Source organism: Rhinichthys klamathensis, unplaced genomic scaffold (genome assembly GCF_029890125.1).
Source record: "Rhinichthys klamathensis goyatoka isolate OS25496 unplaced genomic scaffold, OSU_Roscu_1.1 h1tg000863l_1, whole genome shotgun sequence".
Lineage (NCBI taxonomy): Eukaryota > Metazoa > Chordata > Actinopteri > Cypriniformes > Leuciscidae > Rhinichthys > Rhinichthys klamathensis.
Window position 1 is genome coordinate 49905 of NW_026607231.1, and position 14014 is coordinate 63918.

The following is a 14014-nucleotide window of genomic DNA, read 5'->3' on the forward strand; positions in this document are numbered from 1 at the left end:
ATGCCATGAGTCCTGCTGACTTCAACATTCACAGGAGACTGTAATGAAAAATCAAACACCTTGGAAATGACAGGTATGTTTCAGGAATGGGACCATGCTGTGTGACTGTGCAAGCCCCTGTCTTTAGATCAGTGTGTTTACTAATGTGCTTTTTTGTCCTTTGTTGTGTATTTTTGGATTATGTTGTGTTGTGAATAAATCCAAACAATCTAAAAGCCATTCTTTTTTAAATCTCCTCATTCTTTGTGCAAGGCTCCTCGTAATGATAGGGCCTGATAGCACACCTAATAGGGCCATTATGGGAGGGTCTTTGTCTTTCTCAGGTGTGAAATGCCATACATATTAATGAGAGATCACGCCTCCTAGCATAAAGCTTTCTCACACTAAACACGTCATACACATTCTAAAAGACTTTATTGACTTATCTGAATGAGTAGTCAGGATGATTCTCACATAGTTTTGGAGCAAATATTCTAGACTATGTGATACAATTTTCAAAAGTCTTGTGAAGAAATAATCAATATGTGTTTTGTGGCCTTATTTCAGAAACTTTTATTTGTAAGTTTTTCAATAACCATGCATAAATAATATTCTCTCAAAAATACAAACATGTACATACATGTTGCTCACAGATAATGGTAGCCCCGTTTGTGCTATATAGAGTGAATTTACACCTTTGCCATTAACATGTTTATAAATAACTGAAAAAAGCACAAATGTCAGTGCATGTCAAAACATCCCAAGGGCCCCAAAAACCCCTTGGTCCCCAGAGGGTTAAAGGATGTATTACTTCTCGTCCTGTGTTTTCTGAAAAAAAAAATTGTCATCGTTCACTACCCCTCATGTCGTTCTTCCAACACCGTCTGGCTTTCTTTCTTCTGTGGAACACAAAGAAATTCTGAAGACTGACTTTCTATGCAATTACAATGAAAGGCTAATTGAAATGAAAGTTAAAAAAAAAGATAGAAAAAGCATCATAAAAGCAGCCCACGTGGTTTGTGCACTGTATTTCAAGTCTTTTGAAGCTATACAATAGTTTTGTATCAGTATTCGCTGACACCAGATCAATGAGGCAGTGGGCTGAGCTCAAGGATTGGATCAGTTTGATCTGGGAACAAATCATTCAGATTTATGAGAACAACCAATTCATTGAAAGGATCTGATTCAAAATAATGATTCATTCATGAACTTTCTACTTTTCTCATAAACTCACCATAATACATCATGAACACACAATGGAGAAATAGGCTGGATGTCAAGATTTTTTAGTGAATAAATTAAAACTAAGTCTATTCGTCACACTAATCTATCAAATGGCTTCAGAAGACTTTAAGTATGGTGTACCAATCATTTGGACTACTTTATGGTCCTTTTATTGTCATTTGACAAACTCTCTCCCCATTCACTTTTATTATATGAAAAGTGTGAAGGGTGTTCTTAAGAAAGTTACCTTTTGTGCTGCACATAAGAAAGAAAGTCTTTTTTAAATTGACAATTGATTTTCTTTTTTTGGAACATGGAACCAGTGACAACAAAACAATGCCCATCAGATGATTAAGGATGAATTTTCCTTAAGCACCACCAGGACATATGGTGTATGGTGACATACTGTATATATACAGTAATCAGCTGATGGGCCTTGTTTTGTTGTCACTGGTTCCATGTTCCAAAAAAAAGGAAAGAAATGGTCAACTTAAAAAAGACTTTCATATATATATATATATATATACATGTATGTATATATATATATATATATATATATATATATATATATATATATATATATATGTCCCCTACACAATAACTCCCCAACCCTACTGTACCTTCACAGAATTCGAATGATCTTTGACAGTTTCTTTTCCCATCATCTTTCCTGGACACATTCATATTCAATGCAGACATGCTAACTAACGTAAACCAGCTCAGAACGTCTTGGACCAGACCATAAATTACCTTGGACCAGCAAGAAGCCATATAAATCCATGTTAAACTGGATTTAGCTGTATTGTTTTAAATGTACAGTGTTTCATTTGGCTTTTCTGCATTCAGACACCTCTAAAGTGAGACATATCATTCTAAGCTGTTAATTGGCCCCGATGGGCTGTGCTAAAGCTCCAAATGTCAAATCTCTCACCGCATAGTTTCACCATTCAACTCGTTCCAAGCAGTGAATTGGTGTCCATTTTGAACTCTTACTTTAACCATTGAGAGTAAAACGGAGGGGAGGGAAGAGGCTCCCAGATCAATTGTTTGCAACTTCTGAATTCAGAGCACAGGTTCTGTCCCGGCCCCTGTGTAATTGTACCAGACTAACTCCCCTACCTAACCTCAACATCCCTCCACCTCTGAAAGAGCAGCTTAAATCAAACTCATTTTGTTCATATTGAGTGGCGGCAAGCGTCGCTGCTCACCTACACCTCTTTGTATGAATCCTCTTTCATTTCCCAGCCACGCAGGCTATTCTAATCGCTACCTGAGCAGCTCTCGCTAGATTAACTGTGATGGGGAGTCTTTTCACAGTTCCTCCCTGGAGTCAGGCTCCGTTTGCCTCTATTGTTGACGCCAACAACCCACCTTTCACAGAATTCTAATGATCTTTGACAGTTTCTGTTCCCATCATCTTTCCCGGCTGGCCACTGCAATCGCATTTGCCATTCTGCAGGGCGCATTCGTATTCAACGCAGACACGGAGCATGCCGGTAGGAACTGCAGAGCATTATTGGAGCACAGAAAGCCTTCTTCAGCCTTCAACCGGTACACAGACTGAGCGTGCCTCAGGGCTGTGTCTCTCCGTGCTAGTCTATTATATCCTCTAATGTCCATGACTATTACAGTGGGCGTGAGCAAAGACTGAATGTCTTACATATCTGGCAGTTAATGTGCTGGCAAAATGCTACTGTTTAGTGACAGAGGAAAAGGTGGTTGGAAACCAAACACATAGGCTATATGTGTTCTTGGAAATAGTTTGGTTATATTACAGTAAATGTTCACAGCACTCAAAAAATTGCAACAGTTTGCATGGCTTTTTTTTTTGTGTTGGGTTCTTCTAATTAATTATTTAAAAAAAAAAAATCACTGAACTTAAAATGCTAAGTTGCTATGACTTAACATCTGCCATTATTGCAACAATGAATAATTTAGATTAAGTCTAACAAGAACTATGAATTCTATTTAAAAATCTATGGTTTTGAATAGTTTATTAGTATGTTTTCTATAAGAAATGTACATGAGAGCAAAACGTTGTCCCAATCTAATGACCACATCACATGAATTCGTCACATTAAGACATGCTACCATTGAAGTTTTTTTTAAACTGATCAAAAGTGACAAATAACAGTGTTACAGAAGATTTTTTTTACAGCTCTTTGTGAAAAGAGCATGTTAACAGCAGTATAACTGCTTAAATACATTAATAATAATAAAAACTGTTTCTTGAGTACTAAATAGACATATTAGAATGATTTCTGAAGGATCATGTGACACTGAAAATTGGAGTAATGATGCTGAAAATTCAGCTTTACCATCACAGGAACAACATTTTCTTTTTTAAATATATTAAAATAGGAAACGGTTATTTTAAATCTCATAATATTTTCAAATAAATGCAGCCGTAGTGAACATAAGAGCCATCTATCAAAAAAATTTTATCTTAAAGAATCATATTGTACCTTATCTCCATCCGAAAAGCTGTGTCCATCACTTGCTCTCCTCCAGGAGATTTCAGGCAGAGGTTCACCCTCAGCCTTGCAGGAGATCATAGCAGCGCTGCCTTCAACAGCCGTCACATTCCTCAGCTTAGTAATGTGGGGCTGGACTGCAAGAGAGGGTCAACAGGACAAAGTGACAAAGACAAAAGAGTAACGTACAAAACTATAGAGTGGGGATATTTAGAGAAATATGGAACAAACACTCAGCTTCCAAAAGTCATATAATATACACCACTGACTGTCTTTACATGCACAGAAATACTATAATCCAATAGCTGTGAAGCATGTAAACAAATATATATAATCTATTGCTCAATAAAGATTTCTTGTTCAGAGTACATATTGCTCTTGGGTAACGATTCTGTAAAATATCAGACTGAACTTTGCGTCAACAACATCATTCTGGTCTGACTATCAAAAATCCTTCATGGGCACCCAGATGGAAGAGAAAACAACAGAATATTGCAGAAAGGTCAGCGTTTTGCTGTCTGTCTAGAGTTCAGAAAAAGAAACAACGCATTGACAAGCACAACACATCTGTTGCTATCTGAATCTAACAGGCTCCCACTGGTAAATAAACATTAGTAAACTGCAGGGGTTGTGTGGCATAGGAATACTTAAGATTCTCATCATAAATCTAAGATGAGGCTTGTCTTGTGTAGCTGCTCATTAGTAGGGTAACTGATGTACAACAGCGGCAGCCTTCAAGCAAAGAGGTGACACCATCGCAGCATTTAACCTGATAAATATACATCAGAAAATGCTTTCCCGCAGGGTGCACAATAATAGCGGATAAATAAAAGAGAACAGTAGAACAGTAAGAACAAATGGCAACACTTTACAATAAGGTCCCATTAGTGAACGTTAGCTACTGTAATGTATTATCTGACATGAACTAACAATGAGCAATACATTTGTTGCATTCTGATTAATCTTTGTTAATGTTTAGTTCACAAAAAAACAACAACTTCGTTGTTAGTTCATGTCAGCTCAGGTTCATTAAATAATATTAACAGATGTGTGTTTTTCACTGTTAGTCCAGGTTAACTAATGTTAACAATTGAAACCTTATTGTGAAGTGTTATCGAAAAAAACTCTTCCTCTTACTATGTTGACTATGTCCCCTAAGGGGACATGGTGGCGGAAATAAATAAATAAATAATAAATAATAAGTCGATGCTTTTGCGTTCTCTCGGAAATGTTGTGCGTTCCCCCGAGAAACTTGGCGTTCACTCACAAAACTTTATGTTCTTTGTGACTGAACGCAAAGTTTCTCGGGGGAACACAAACATTTGCGAGAGAAGGCAAAAGCATTGCCAACATTTTTTTTCCTCCCATCTTTATTTTTATTTATTTACCATGTCCCTTAAGGGGGATCCATAGAGATTGATTCAACTAACAATTAACCCTTAAACAGGCAGGAATGGAAAATTATAAGCAAAAAATAATTTATCATGTTACTTTTTATATTATCTGGAAACATATCCAATGGAATTTTTGATATATTTGATATATTTTGAATTTATGAGTTGTATCTCCCAGCATAGGTTGCCCTATTAAGGTAGAAAACAAAGTCATCAATATTTCTGTGATATATTTGATGCAAAAAAAAATAAAAAAAATATGCAAAACATGTCTAAGTGTCCTGAAATTGAGGCATTTACACTGCTGAAATGTCTCATCTTCAACCTCAGGGGTGGGCAACTTTTTGCTCCATTCCTAATGAAACATAGAATGTATGACACAACATATCGTTTTCAAGTAATCCTAAATACTTTGGATAGATTTTTCCTTTTTCAACTGTGTGAAAACCTACAAGAAAACATCTAGTTAAAAATGCAAAGTTGTTGTCAACTGACAATGATAATATCAGTTTAACGTGTGAATATTAACATTTGTTCAATTTTTAAACTCAAAATACATAGATTGTCAATATTGTGAATTAACCTGTTTTCTTACCCTAATCTGGTAACGTATCAGGGGATAAAGATGTTTCAAAATGTGCTAAACAACAGCATAAACAACATATACCTTGATTTTCATTTACAGCATCTTAAGACAGTGTTCACAATTAATGAGCAGTTTTGTTGCTTTTTTAGATGAAGAAACTACTTCCCACAAAATCAGAAAGTCCAGCACCATTGGCAGACGTGTTGTTCCCTTTCGAACGGTCACTTCGTATTGCGTAGCTATACGCAGTGGGGAAACTCCTTTTCCTCGATTTACTGAAACCTATATGTAAAACGCATTTGCAGCTGCACAGCCAGCACACTGAGCGTCTGGCACGCTCATAGGCTGTGCTGCCGCAACTGCACAACCAATGGCGCGGGCGACTCTGACCTGCAGCCAATGAGCTAGCTCAACGTCAGAGCCCGTCAAGGGGGTGTGGCTTAGCCTATAAAAGACCCCCGAATTCGCCATTATAGCAGATTTTACTCCTTCAGCGACAGTATACATGTCCCTGAGCCTTTTACTGTGAATTCGCCGTCGAACAAGCCTTTCAGCCTGAGCGAGCTTCTCTTCAGCAGACTTCGCCTGCAAGCCGTCGTCTCCTGACGCCGTCTCACCTGTGGCTATCCGGCGACATCCTATATCCTTTCTATTATTGTGTTTGTTTCAGAATGCCTCGTTCATCCTGCGCCACGTGCGGAGGCCGTCTGCACGAGGCAGACCAACACGAGAGCTGCGTTTCCTGCTTGGGTGTCGACCACGCGGAGAATGCACTCTCTGTCGGCGGATGTGCGGCCTGCGACTGCATGCCTATCTCCGTGCTGCGCAATCGGCTAGCTCTCTCTCGAGACGGCGATGCCGCTTCAACCACGCTTCCCATTCCGAGGAAGAAGAAGCGTCGCAGCCAACGGCAACCGGAGGGTATGGAGATTGGTGAACGCACGCCGGCCGCGTCCCCGCGTGCTTCACTTTCTCCGACTCAAACGCCATCACCGGTCCTGTTCACAGGAGACCAGCGCCCCCCCCCCACACGTGGCGGGCCTTGTCTCCTTTGGCTGATCTCTCGAGCGCGACGACAGCATATCCATCGCCGCTTCTGAGGACGAATGGCCGGGCTCTCTCGACCCCGTCTCCGCTTCTCAATCTGTGGCCAGTGGATTAGCGACCAGGACAAACTCCGACGCCGAAATGCTTCGGATCCTGACGAAGGCCGTCGCGGACCTCGAGCTAGAGTGGGCCTCGCCCGAGGAGCCGCCTCGTAGTTGATGGATGGTTTCTGGAGGGGCGCCAGCAGGCCCCGCGTCACAAACCGGCGCCATTTTTCCCCGAGGTCCACGAGGAGCTAACCAAGGCCTGGCGCGCTCCATACTCAGCACGTGTGGGATCTGCAGTTTCCGCGACGCTCTCCTCCGTGGATGGCGCAGCGGAAAAGGGTTATGAGTCTTTGCCGCCCCTCGAAGAGGCCGTGGCAGCTCATCTTTGCCCGAGCACTGCAGCTAGCTGGCGAGCTAGAGCCGCTCATCCCAACAAACCCTGCCGAAACACCTCAGCCCTCGCTGGACGCGCGTACTCCGCCTCCGGTCAGGCTGCATCGGCGCGCGATGGCCGTGTTGCAGGTCTACCAGGCCAAACTCCTCCGGTCCATGGACGAGACTGGCCCGGACCCGGAGACCTTTCGAGACCTGAGGAGTGCTACAGACTTAGCGCTGCGTGCTACTAAGGCTACAGCACAGGCCATCGGAAGAAACATGGCGAGCTTGGTCGTGCTCGAGCGCCATCTTTGGCTTAACCTCACCGAGATTAAGGACGCCGACAGAACGAGGTTTCTCGACGCCCCGGTTTCCAGCTCCGGGCTCTTCGGCCCGGCGGTGAAAGGATTCTCGGAGAGGTACACAGAGGCACAGAAAGCGTCCCAGGCCATGCGACACTTCTTGCCGAAACGTTCGAGCTCCGCGACCAGCAAGCCCAAGCCGCCGCCTTCGCCTCATCCAGCCAAGCCGGTGAAACAGGCCTCTCAGCCCCGCCCTGCGGCTGATAGCCAACGCCAGCCAAGGCCCGCGAAGCGCTACTAATTCCAATTCCTATTTCTAATTCCAAAGAAAGACGGCGGGCTCAGACCCATACTAGATCTGAGACGTTTGAACAGGGCTCTCATGAGACGGCCTTTCAGAATGTTAACACTCAAACAAATTCTCGCGCAAGTTCGCCCGGGGGATTGGTTTGTTTCAATGGATCTGAAAGATGCATACTTTCATATTCAGATCGACCCTCGTCACAGGCCATTCTTGAGATTCGCCTTCGAGGGGAGGGCATATCAATACACCGTTCTGCTGTTCGGTCTGTGTCTGGCACCCCGTACATTCACGAAATGTATGGATGCAGCGCTCTCCCCGCTAAAAAGCCAGGGAGTGCGTGTGCTGAATTATCTCGACGACTGGCTGGTGCTAGCGCAGTCGAGAGACGAACTAATAATTCACAGGGATTTGATTCTCGGCCATTTAAAATGCCTGGGTCTCACAATCAATGTTGCCAAAAGCGAACTGAACCCCAGCCAGACTGTGGTCTTTCTGGGCACGGTTTTGGACTCGGTGACAATGAAAGCGCGGCTCACTCAAGAGCGCGCGCTATCTGTGCAGACACTGGCAGCCGCATTCAGGGCGCGCGAGCGCGCGCCTCTGAAGAGGTTTCAGAAACTGCTTGGTCTAATGGCAGCCGCATCATCAGTACTCCACATGGGATTACTGCGCATGCGCCCGCTGCAGCACTGGCTGAAACGCCGTGTGCCAACCCATGCATGGCAGTCAGGCAGCCTGCGCATTATGGTGAATCACGGGTGTTTAAGAACACTGATTCCCTGGCGGGCTCAGGACTGGTACCGCGAGGGGGTGACCATGGGGGTAGTTTCCAGGAGGAAGGTGGTTTTTACAGACGCATCCAACCTGGGTTGGGGAGCGCTGCACGAGGGCAGGCCTGCCTCCGGCCTCTGGTCGAGCACGGAGCAGAGCTTACATATCAACTGTCTGGAAATGAAAGCAGTTGGTTTGGCCCTGAAAGCATTTCTGTTAAACCTCAGGGGTCACCATGTCCTGGTCCGTACGGACAACATGTCAGTGGTGGCCTACATAAATCGCCAGGGTGGCATCAGGTGGGGCAACCTGCATGCTATGGCGAGGGACCTCCTCCTATGGGCACAGGCCAACCTGAGCTCCCTGAGAGCAGCGCACATCCCGGGCGTCCAAAATCTGGGCGCGGATATGCTCTCACGGGGCAACACTCCCCTAAGCGAGTGGTCTCTGAACCCTCAGACGGTCAGTCTGATATGGGAGAGATTCGGCGAGGCCGAAATCGACCTTTTCGCCTCGAGAGCCAACACCCACTGCAGGGTGTTTTTCTCGAAGAACAGGGACGCGCTGGCCCATCCCTGGCCCAACCGCCCCCTTTATGCTTTCCCCCCCATCTCGATGGTCCCACAAGTCATCGAACGGGTCAGGGAGAGCGGATGCCCAGTCCTTCTGGTGGCTCCTCTCTGGAAATCCAGACCATGGTTTCCGGAGCTGGTTCAGCTGTCAGACACGGTCCCCTGGCCCGTTCCAATGAGGAGGGACCTCCTCACACAGGCCAAAGGGACGATATGGCACCCCCGACCCGATTTATGGGCCCTCCATGTGTGGCCCCTAAACGGGTACCCGGGGGCCTTCCTGACAAGGTCTTAAGCACTATCTCTGAAGCAAGGGCCCCGTCTACTAGGCGTCTTTATGCTTTGAAGTGGTCGGGTTTTTCCAGCTGGTGCTCGAAAAATCGAGTTGACCCAGAGTCATGTGAGGTATCGGTGGTACTCTCCTTCCTGCAGGAGCTACTGGACGCGGGCCGCACCCCGTCCACGCTCAAAGTTTATGTGGCAGCCATCGCAGCGCATCATGCGTTGGGGGCTGGTCAATCACTGGGAAGAAATGACCTGGTGGTAAGATTTCTGAAGGGCGCTAGGAGAATTAACCCCTCCAGGCCCCCATCAGTACCTCCCTGGGACCTCTCCACGGTCCTCAGGGCCCTGAAGGGGCCGCCTTTTGAACCGCTCCGGTCGGTGGATCTAAAACCACTCTCGCTTAAGACTGCTCTCCTGTTGGCATTGGCATCTATCAAGCGAGTGGGAGATCTGCAGGCCCTTTCTGTGAGTCCGGCATGTTTGGAGTTTGGAGCGGATGACTCCAGAGTCATTCTCAAACCCAGGCATGGTTACATACCCAAGGTGCTCTCAACGCCGTTTAGAGCGCAAGTTATCACGCTATTAGCCCTTCCCCCTTCTGCTGAGGATGGGGAGGTTAATCTTCTCTGCCCTGTTAGGGCGCTGAGAGTCTATCTGGAGCGTTCTGCGTCTTTTAGACAGTCAGAACAGCTGTTTGTCTGCTTTGGTGGCCGATCTAAGGGTGGTCCAGTTACCAAGCAAAGACTGTCTAGATGGATAGTGGATGCCATTTCTATGGCTTATACTTCAGTGGGTCAGGTTTGCCCGATAGGTGTCAGGGCCCATTCGACTAGAGGCATGGCCTCGTCATGGGCGTGGTCATCTGGGTTTCCCATTCAAGATATTTGTGATGCGGCCGGCTGGTCCTCGCCTTCCACATTTATGAAGTTCTATAATATGGAGGTGCCTTCCCTGCAGGCGAAGGTTCTTTCAGTATGATTAAGACTCGATGCTGTCTGGTCTTGTCTACAAAAAATTACTGTGCATAATCACATACATACATATATAAAACCCGCTTAGGCCGGTTATGAATTGTACTAATAATCCCGACAGTGTCGGGGTTTGTTAGCATATTCTGTTGGTTGTTACTGACTCTTATATATTATTCAGGCCTGACAGTGTCTGGTCTGTTATATATATATTTATATATTGGGTTCTGGCTTGTTCTGTTAGCTCAGGGGGCCTGAGTTGCAGTGCAACCAGTTACTAAGGGTGCGGCGTTTTACAGGGCGTCCCCACTGCGTATAGCTACGCAATACGAAGTGACCGTTCGAAAGGGAACTACTCGGTTACTATCGTAACCTCAGTTCCCTGAGAGAGGGAACGAGTATTGCGTAGCCGGCCGCATTTAGTAACTGGTGAAGTTGTCGCTTCAGTCGTTTAAACCTGCTATAATGGCGAATTCGGGGGTCTTTTATAGGCTAAGCCACACCCCCTTGACGGGCTCTGACGTTGAGCTAGCTCATTGGCTGCAGGTCAGAGTCGCCCGCGCCATTGGTTGTGCAGTTGCGGCAGCACAGCCTATGAGCGTGCCAGACGCTCAGTGTGCTGGCTGTGCAGCTGCAAATGCGTTTTACATATAGGTTTCAGTAAATCGAGGAAAAGGAGTTTCCCCACTGCGTATAGCTACGCAATACTCGTTCCCTCTCTCAGGGAACTGAGGTTACGATAGTAACCGAGTAGGTTTTAGGTCACACTGACAGAACCACATAGCCTACTCAAACAGACTCAACTATAATAACAATAACAGTATTGGGTGAAAAAAATCTTGCTCATGCCTCATACATATCTTGTGGTGCACATTGAAATCTAAAAAAATCGGATAAACCTAATGACACCGACTGGTTTGCATTTAGATGTTCTAAAGCTGTCTTTAGAATAGATTAGTAGTACTTTTGTTTACATCTTTGTTAATAGATAGCAAATGCAGCCCATGATTTGTACACAATGTCAGTTTCATTGCACACTTTGAACAATATTCATTATTTAAGAAGGATTACTAAAACACCGCCGGGGGAAAAAAAACTAAAAACCCACAAACATATCAGCAAACGGCAAAAACGCCCTGAGATAAGGCGTGACGAGATAATCCAGCTCTTAAACCTTGGGATGCCATTCATTCAAAACAATAACAAGTTTTATGAGCACGCAGGAAACGCGAAAGATACGTGCCTAGCTGAGTGGAAACCCTAGCAGCTTCGTCTCTGTCAGCTGTCAGCGGTCATAAAGGAAAGTTACAACTCAGGATCCCACCTTGCTTTGCAAAACAAAACTCCCATCCAATAACGGGGGCTCATTTAAATGAGTTGCTTTGAAGAACACCTTTTGCTTGCACATGGAAAGGATTCTGATGACTACAGAATAAATCTCCATACATTTACATGAGCTGACAAGGCGCTATCTGAATAATCTGTGAAAATGTTGCCAGCTTCATGAAAATCGAAATATCTTGCCATAAAGGATGTGTCACCCATTCTTATGTAATTTAGGCTGTCTGTTTATGGAAGAAAAGCATGTTGTATGGCCAGACTGGAAATCACAGGGATTTTCCTGTCAATCACCTTGTTCTCAAAACATCAGGGTTTACTCAGTAGCACTATCCATTAGGAAGATCTAAAGTTTTTAAGTTTTTACTTTAATAATAAACTTAATTTTGCATTTAGGATTATTATTAATTACTGGCATGCCAGCGATAAGAGCAAGAGATATTAATATAAAATGTTTATATAAATGTAAATATACATTTATTTATCAAATGTAAATTATATTAATAATATATATCTAAATGATTTTTAATGGACATTACCATTCAAAAGTGCAGCGGTCAGCAAATTTCTAACAAAATTAATACTTTTATTAAGTGAGGATGCATTAAATTGATCAAAAGTGACTGTAAAGGCATTTATGATGTTACAAAAAATGTGAATGTATTATATAATTTAATAAATGCTCTTTTTAACTTTCTATTCATCGAAGAAAACTGAGAAATAATTTATCATGTTTTCCACAAAAAAGCGCAACCATTTTTACAGTTGATACTGTAACAGTTAAAAAAAGGGAACATTTAAATCATAATATTAGAATTATTTCTGAAAGATCCTGGATATCGAAAACTGGAGTAATGTCTGCTGAAAATTCAGCTTTGCCATCACCGGAATAAATTCCATTGGAAAATATATTAAAATAGAAAACAGCTATTTGAAATTGGAATATTTTACAATATGTACAATATTGAATCAAATAAATGCAGCCTTATTGAGCATAAGAGACTTCTTTAAAAAAAAAAAAAAAAAAAAATTAATCTTACAAACCCCAAACTTCTGAAACAATCACCCCATGTTCGCTCAGCATGTAAATGTTCCATTTCACAGTTCTCAATATGCATACATTTTAACTGCAAAAAAACCTGGAAAAAACTATTTTAAAATGTAAACACTGTTTTTTTTATAATGAGCTGGTTCTTTATAATGAGCTGATTTTTCATACTAAGATGTTTTGTTGCACATGCAAACATACTCAATGACCCACAACTACAATTATCACTACATGACACAATACTCAAAGAACAACAAATGGTAAAATGGTAAATGGACTGCATTTATATAGCGCTTTCACAGACCCAATGGCCACCAAAGCGCTTTACAATTTGCCTCACATTCACCCATTCACTCACTCATTCATTCACCGACGGGCGACGGCAGCCATGCAAGGCGCCATCCAGCTCGTCGGGAGCAGCTGGGGTTAGGTGTCTTGCTCATGGACACCTCGACACTTGGTCAGGTGGAACCGAGGATTGAACCACCAACCTTCCGGTTTGTAGACAACCCACATGAACCACTGAGCCACTGTCGCCCCTACAAACAACAAACACAAACACCAGCGCAAAATATGCAGTAAAACACTAAACAATGAGGCTCTAATTAGTATGATTTATTCATGCTGTTGTGCATGCTGGTCACACGTGACATGACAACAACTTCTGGGTGATGAGGCACAGTGATGGGGGAAAAAGCACCTCATGTGAAAAATGTTGCCTGACCTTGACGTAAAATCAACACTTGCACAGTAATCATCCCGACAAAGCCTGTTTTTTTCCTCATTATACACTAGTCTGTGGCTTCATTTTCAAATGATTTATATGAATATGTTTAGGTAGCAACAACTGTCTCTTCTCATTTCAAAATTTGAACACTAATTTGACAGAACAGCAAACACACTTATAGGCTACCTTTACACAGCGAGCCCTTAGTGCTCAATTATTTTTTTGTACAGCTATTTACATTTTTGTTTTAAAGTCCCCCGTGGTGAAAATCAAGTTTTTAATGTTGTTTATATGTCTATGTGGTGTTTTTAATATGCTTTAAGACAAACCATATGTAAATTGCAAAGTCAACACCATTGCTTTCTGAGTATTTTCTCCTTAAAACTGCGGTGAACCAAAGACAATCTCAAAAACATGGTTTGAAATTGCTGTTGTTTCTGACGTCACAAACTACCTTGTAACCAATCACGTCAACGTTCCTGCGAACTAGCAGGGGAGTCATGAGAGAAGCCAGGTTATCCTGGCATATGTTTTTGTTGATATGAAAAATCGGGTATATTTAGCAATTTAGCG

At 43.3% G+C, this 14014-nt stretch overlaps 1 protein-coding gene across 1 annotated transcript in view; it reads right to left on the reverse strand.

Moving 5' to 3' along the window:
• LOC130078399 (neural cell adhesion molecule 2-like) overlaps nucleotides 1-14014 on the reverse strand; it is a 70389-nt gene that overhangs the window by 30137 nt on the left and 26238 nt on the right. Inside the window, exon 7 of the mRNA XM_056243888.1 lies at nucleotides 3669-3814. Within this exon, the coding sequence (XP_056099863.1) occupies nucleotides 3669-3814 (146 nt within the window). The remainder of the gene's footprint in view (nucleotides 1-3668; nucleotides 3815-14014) is intronic.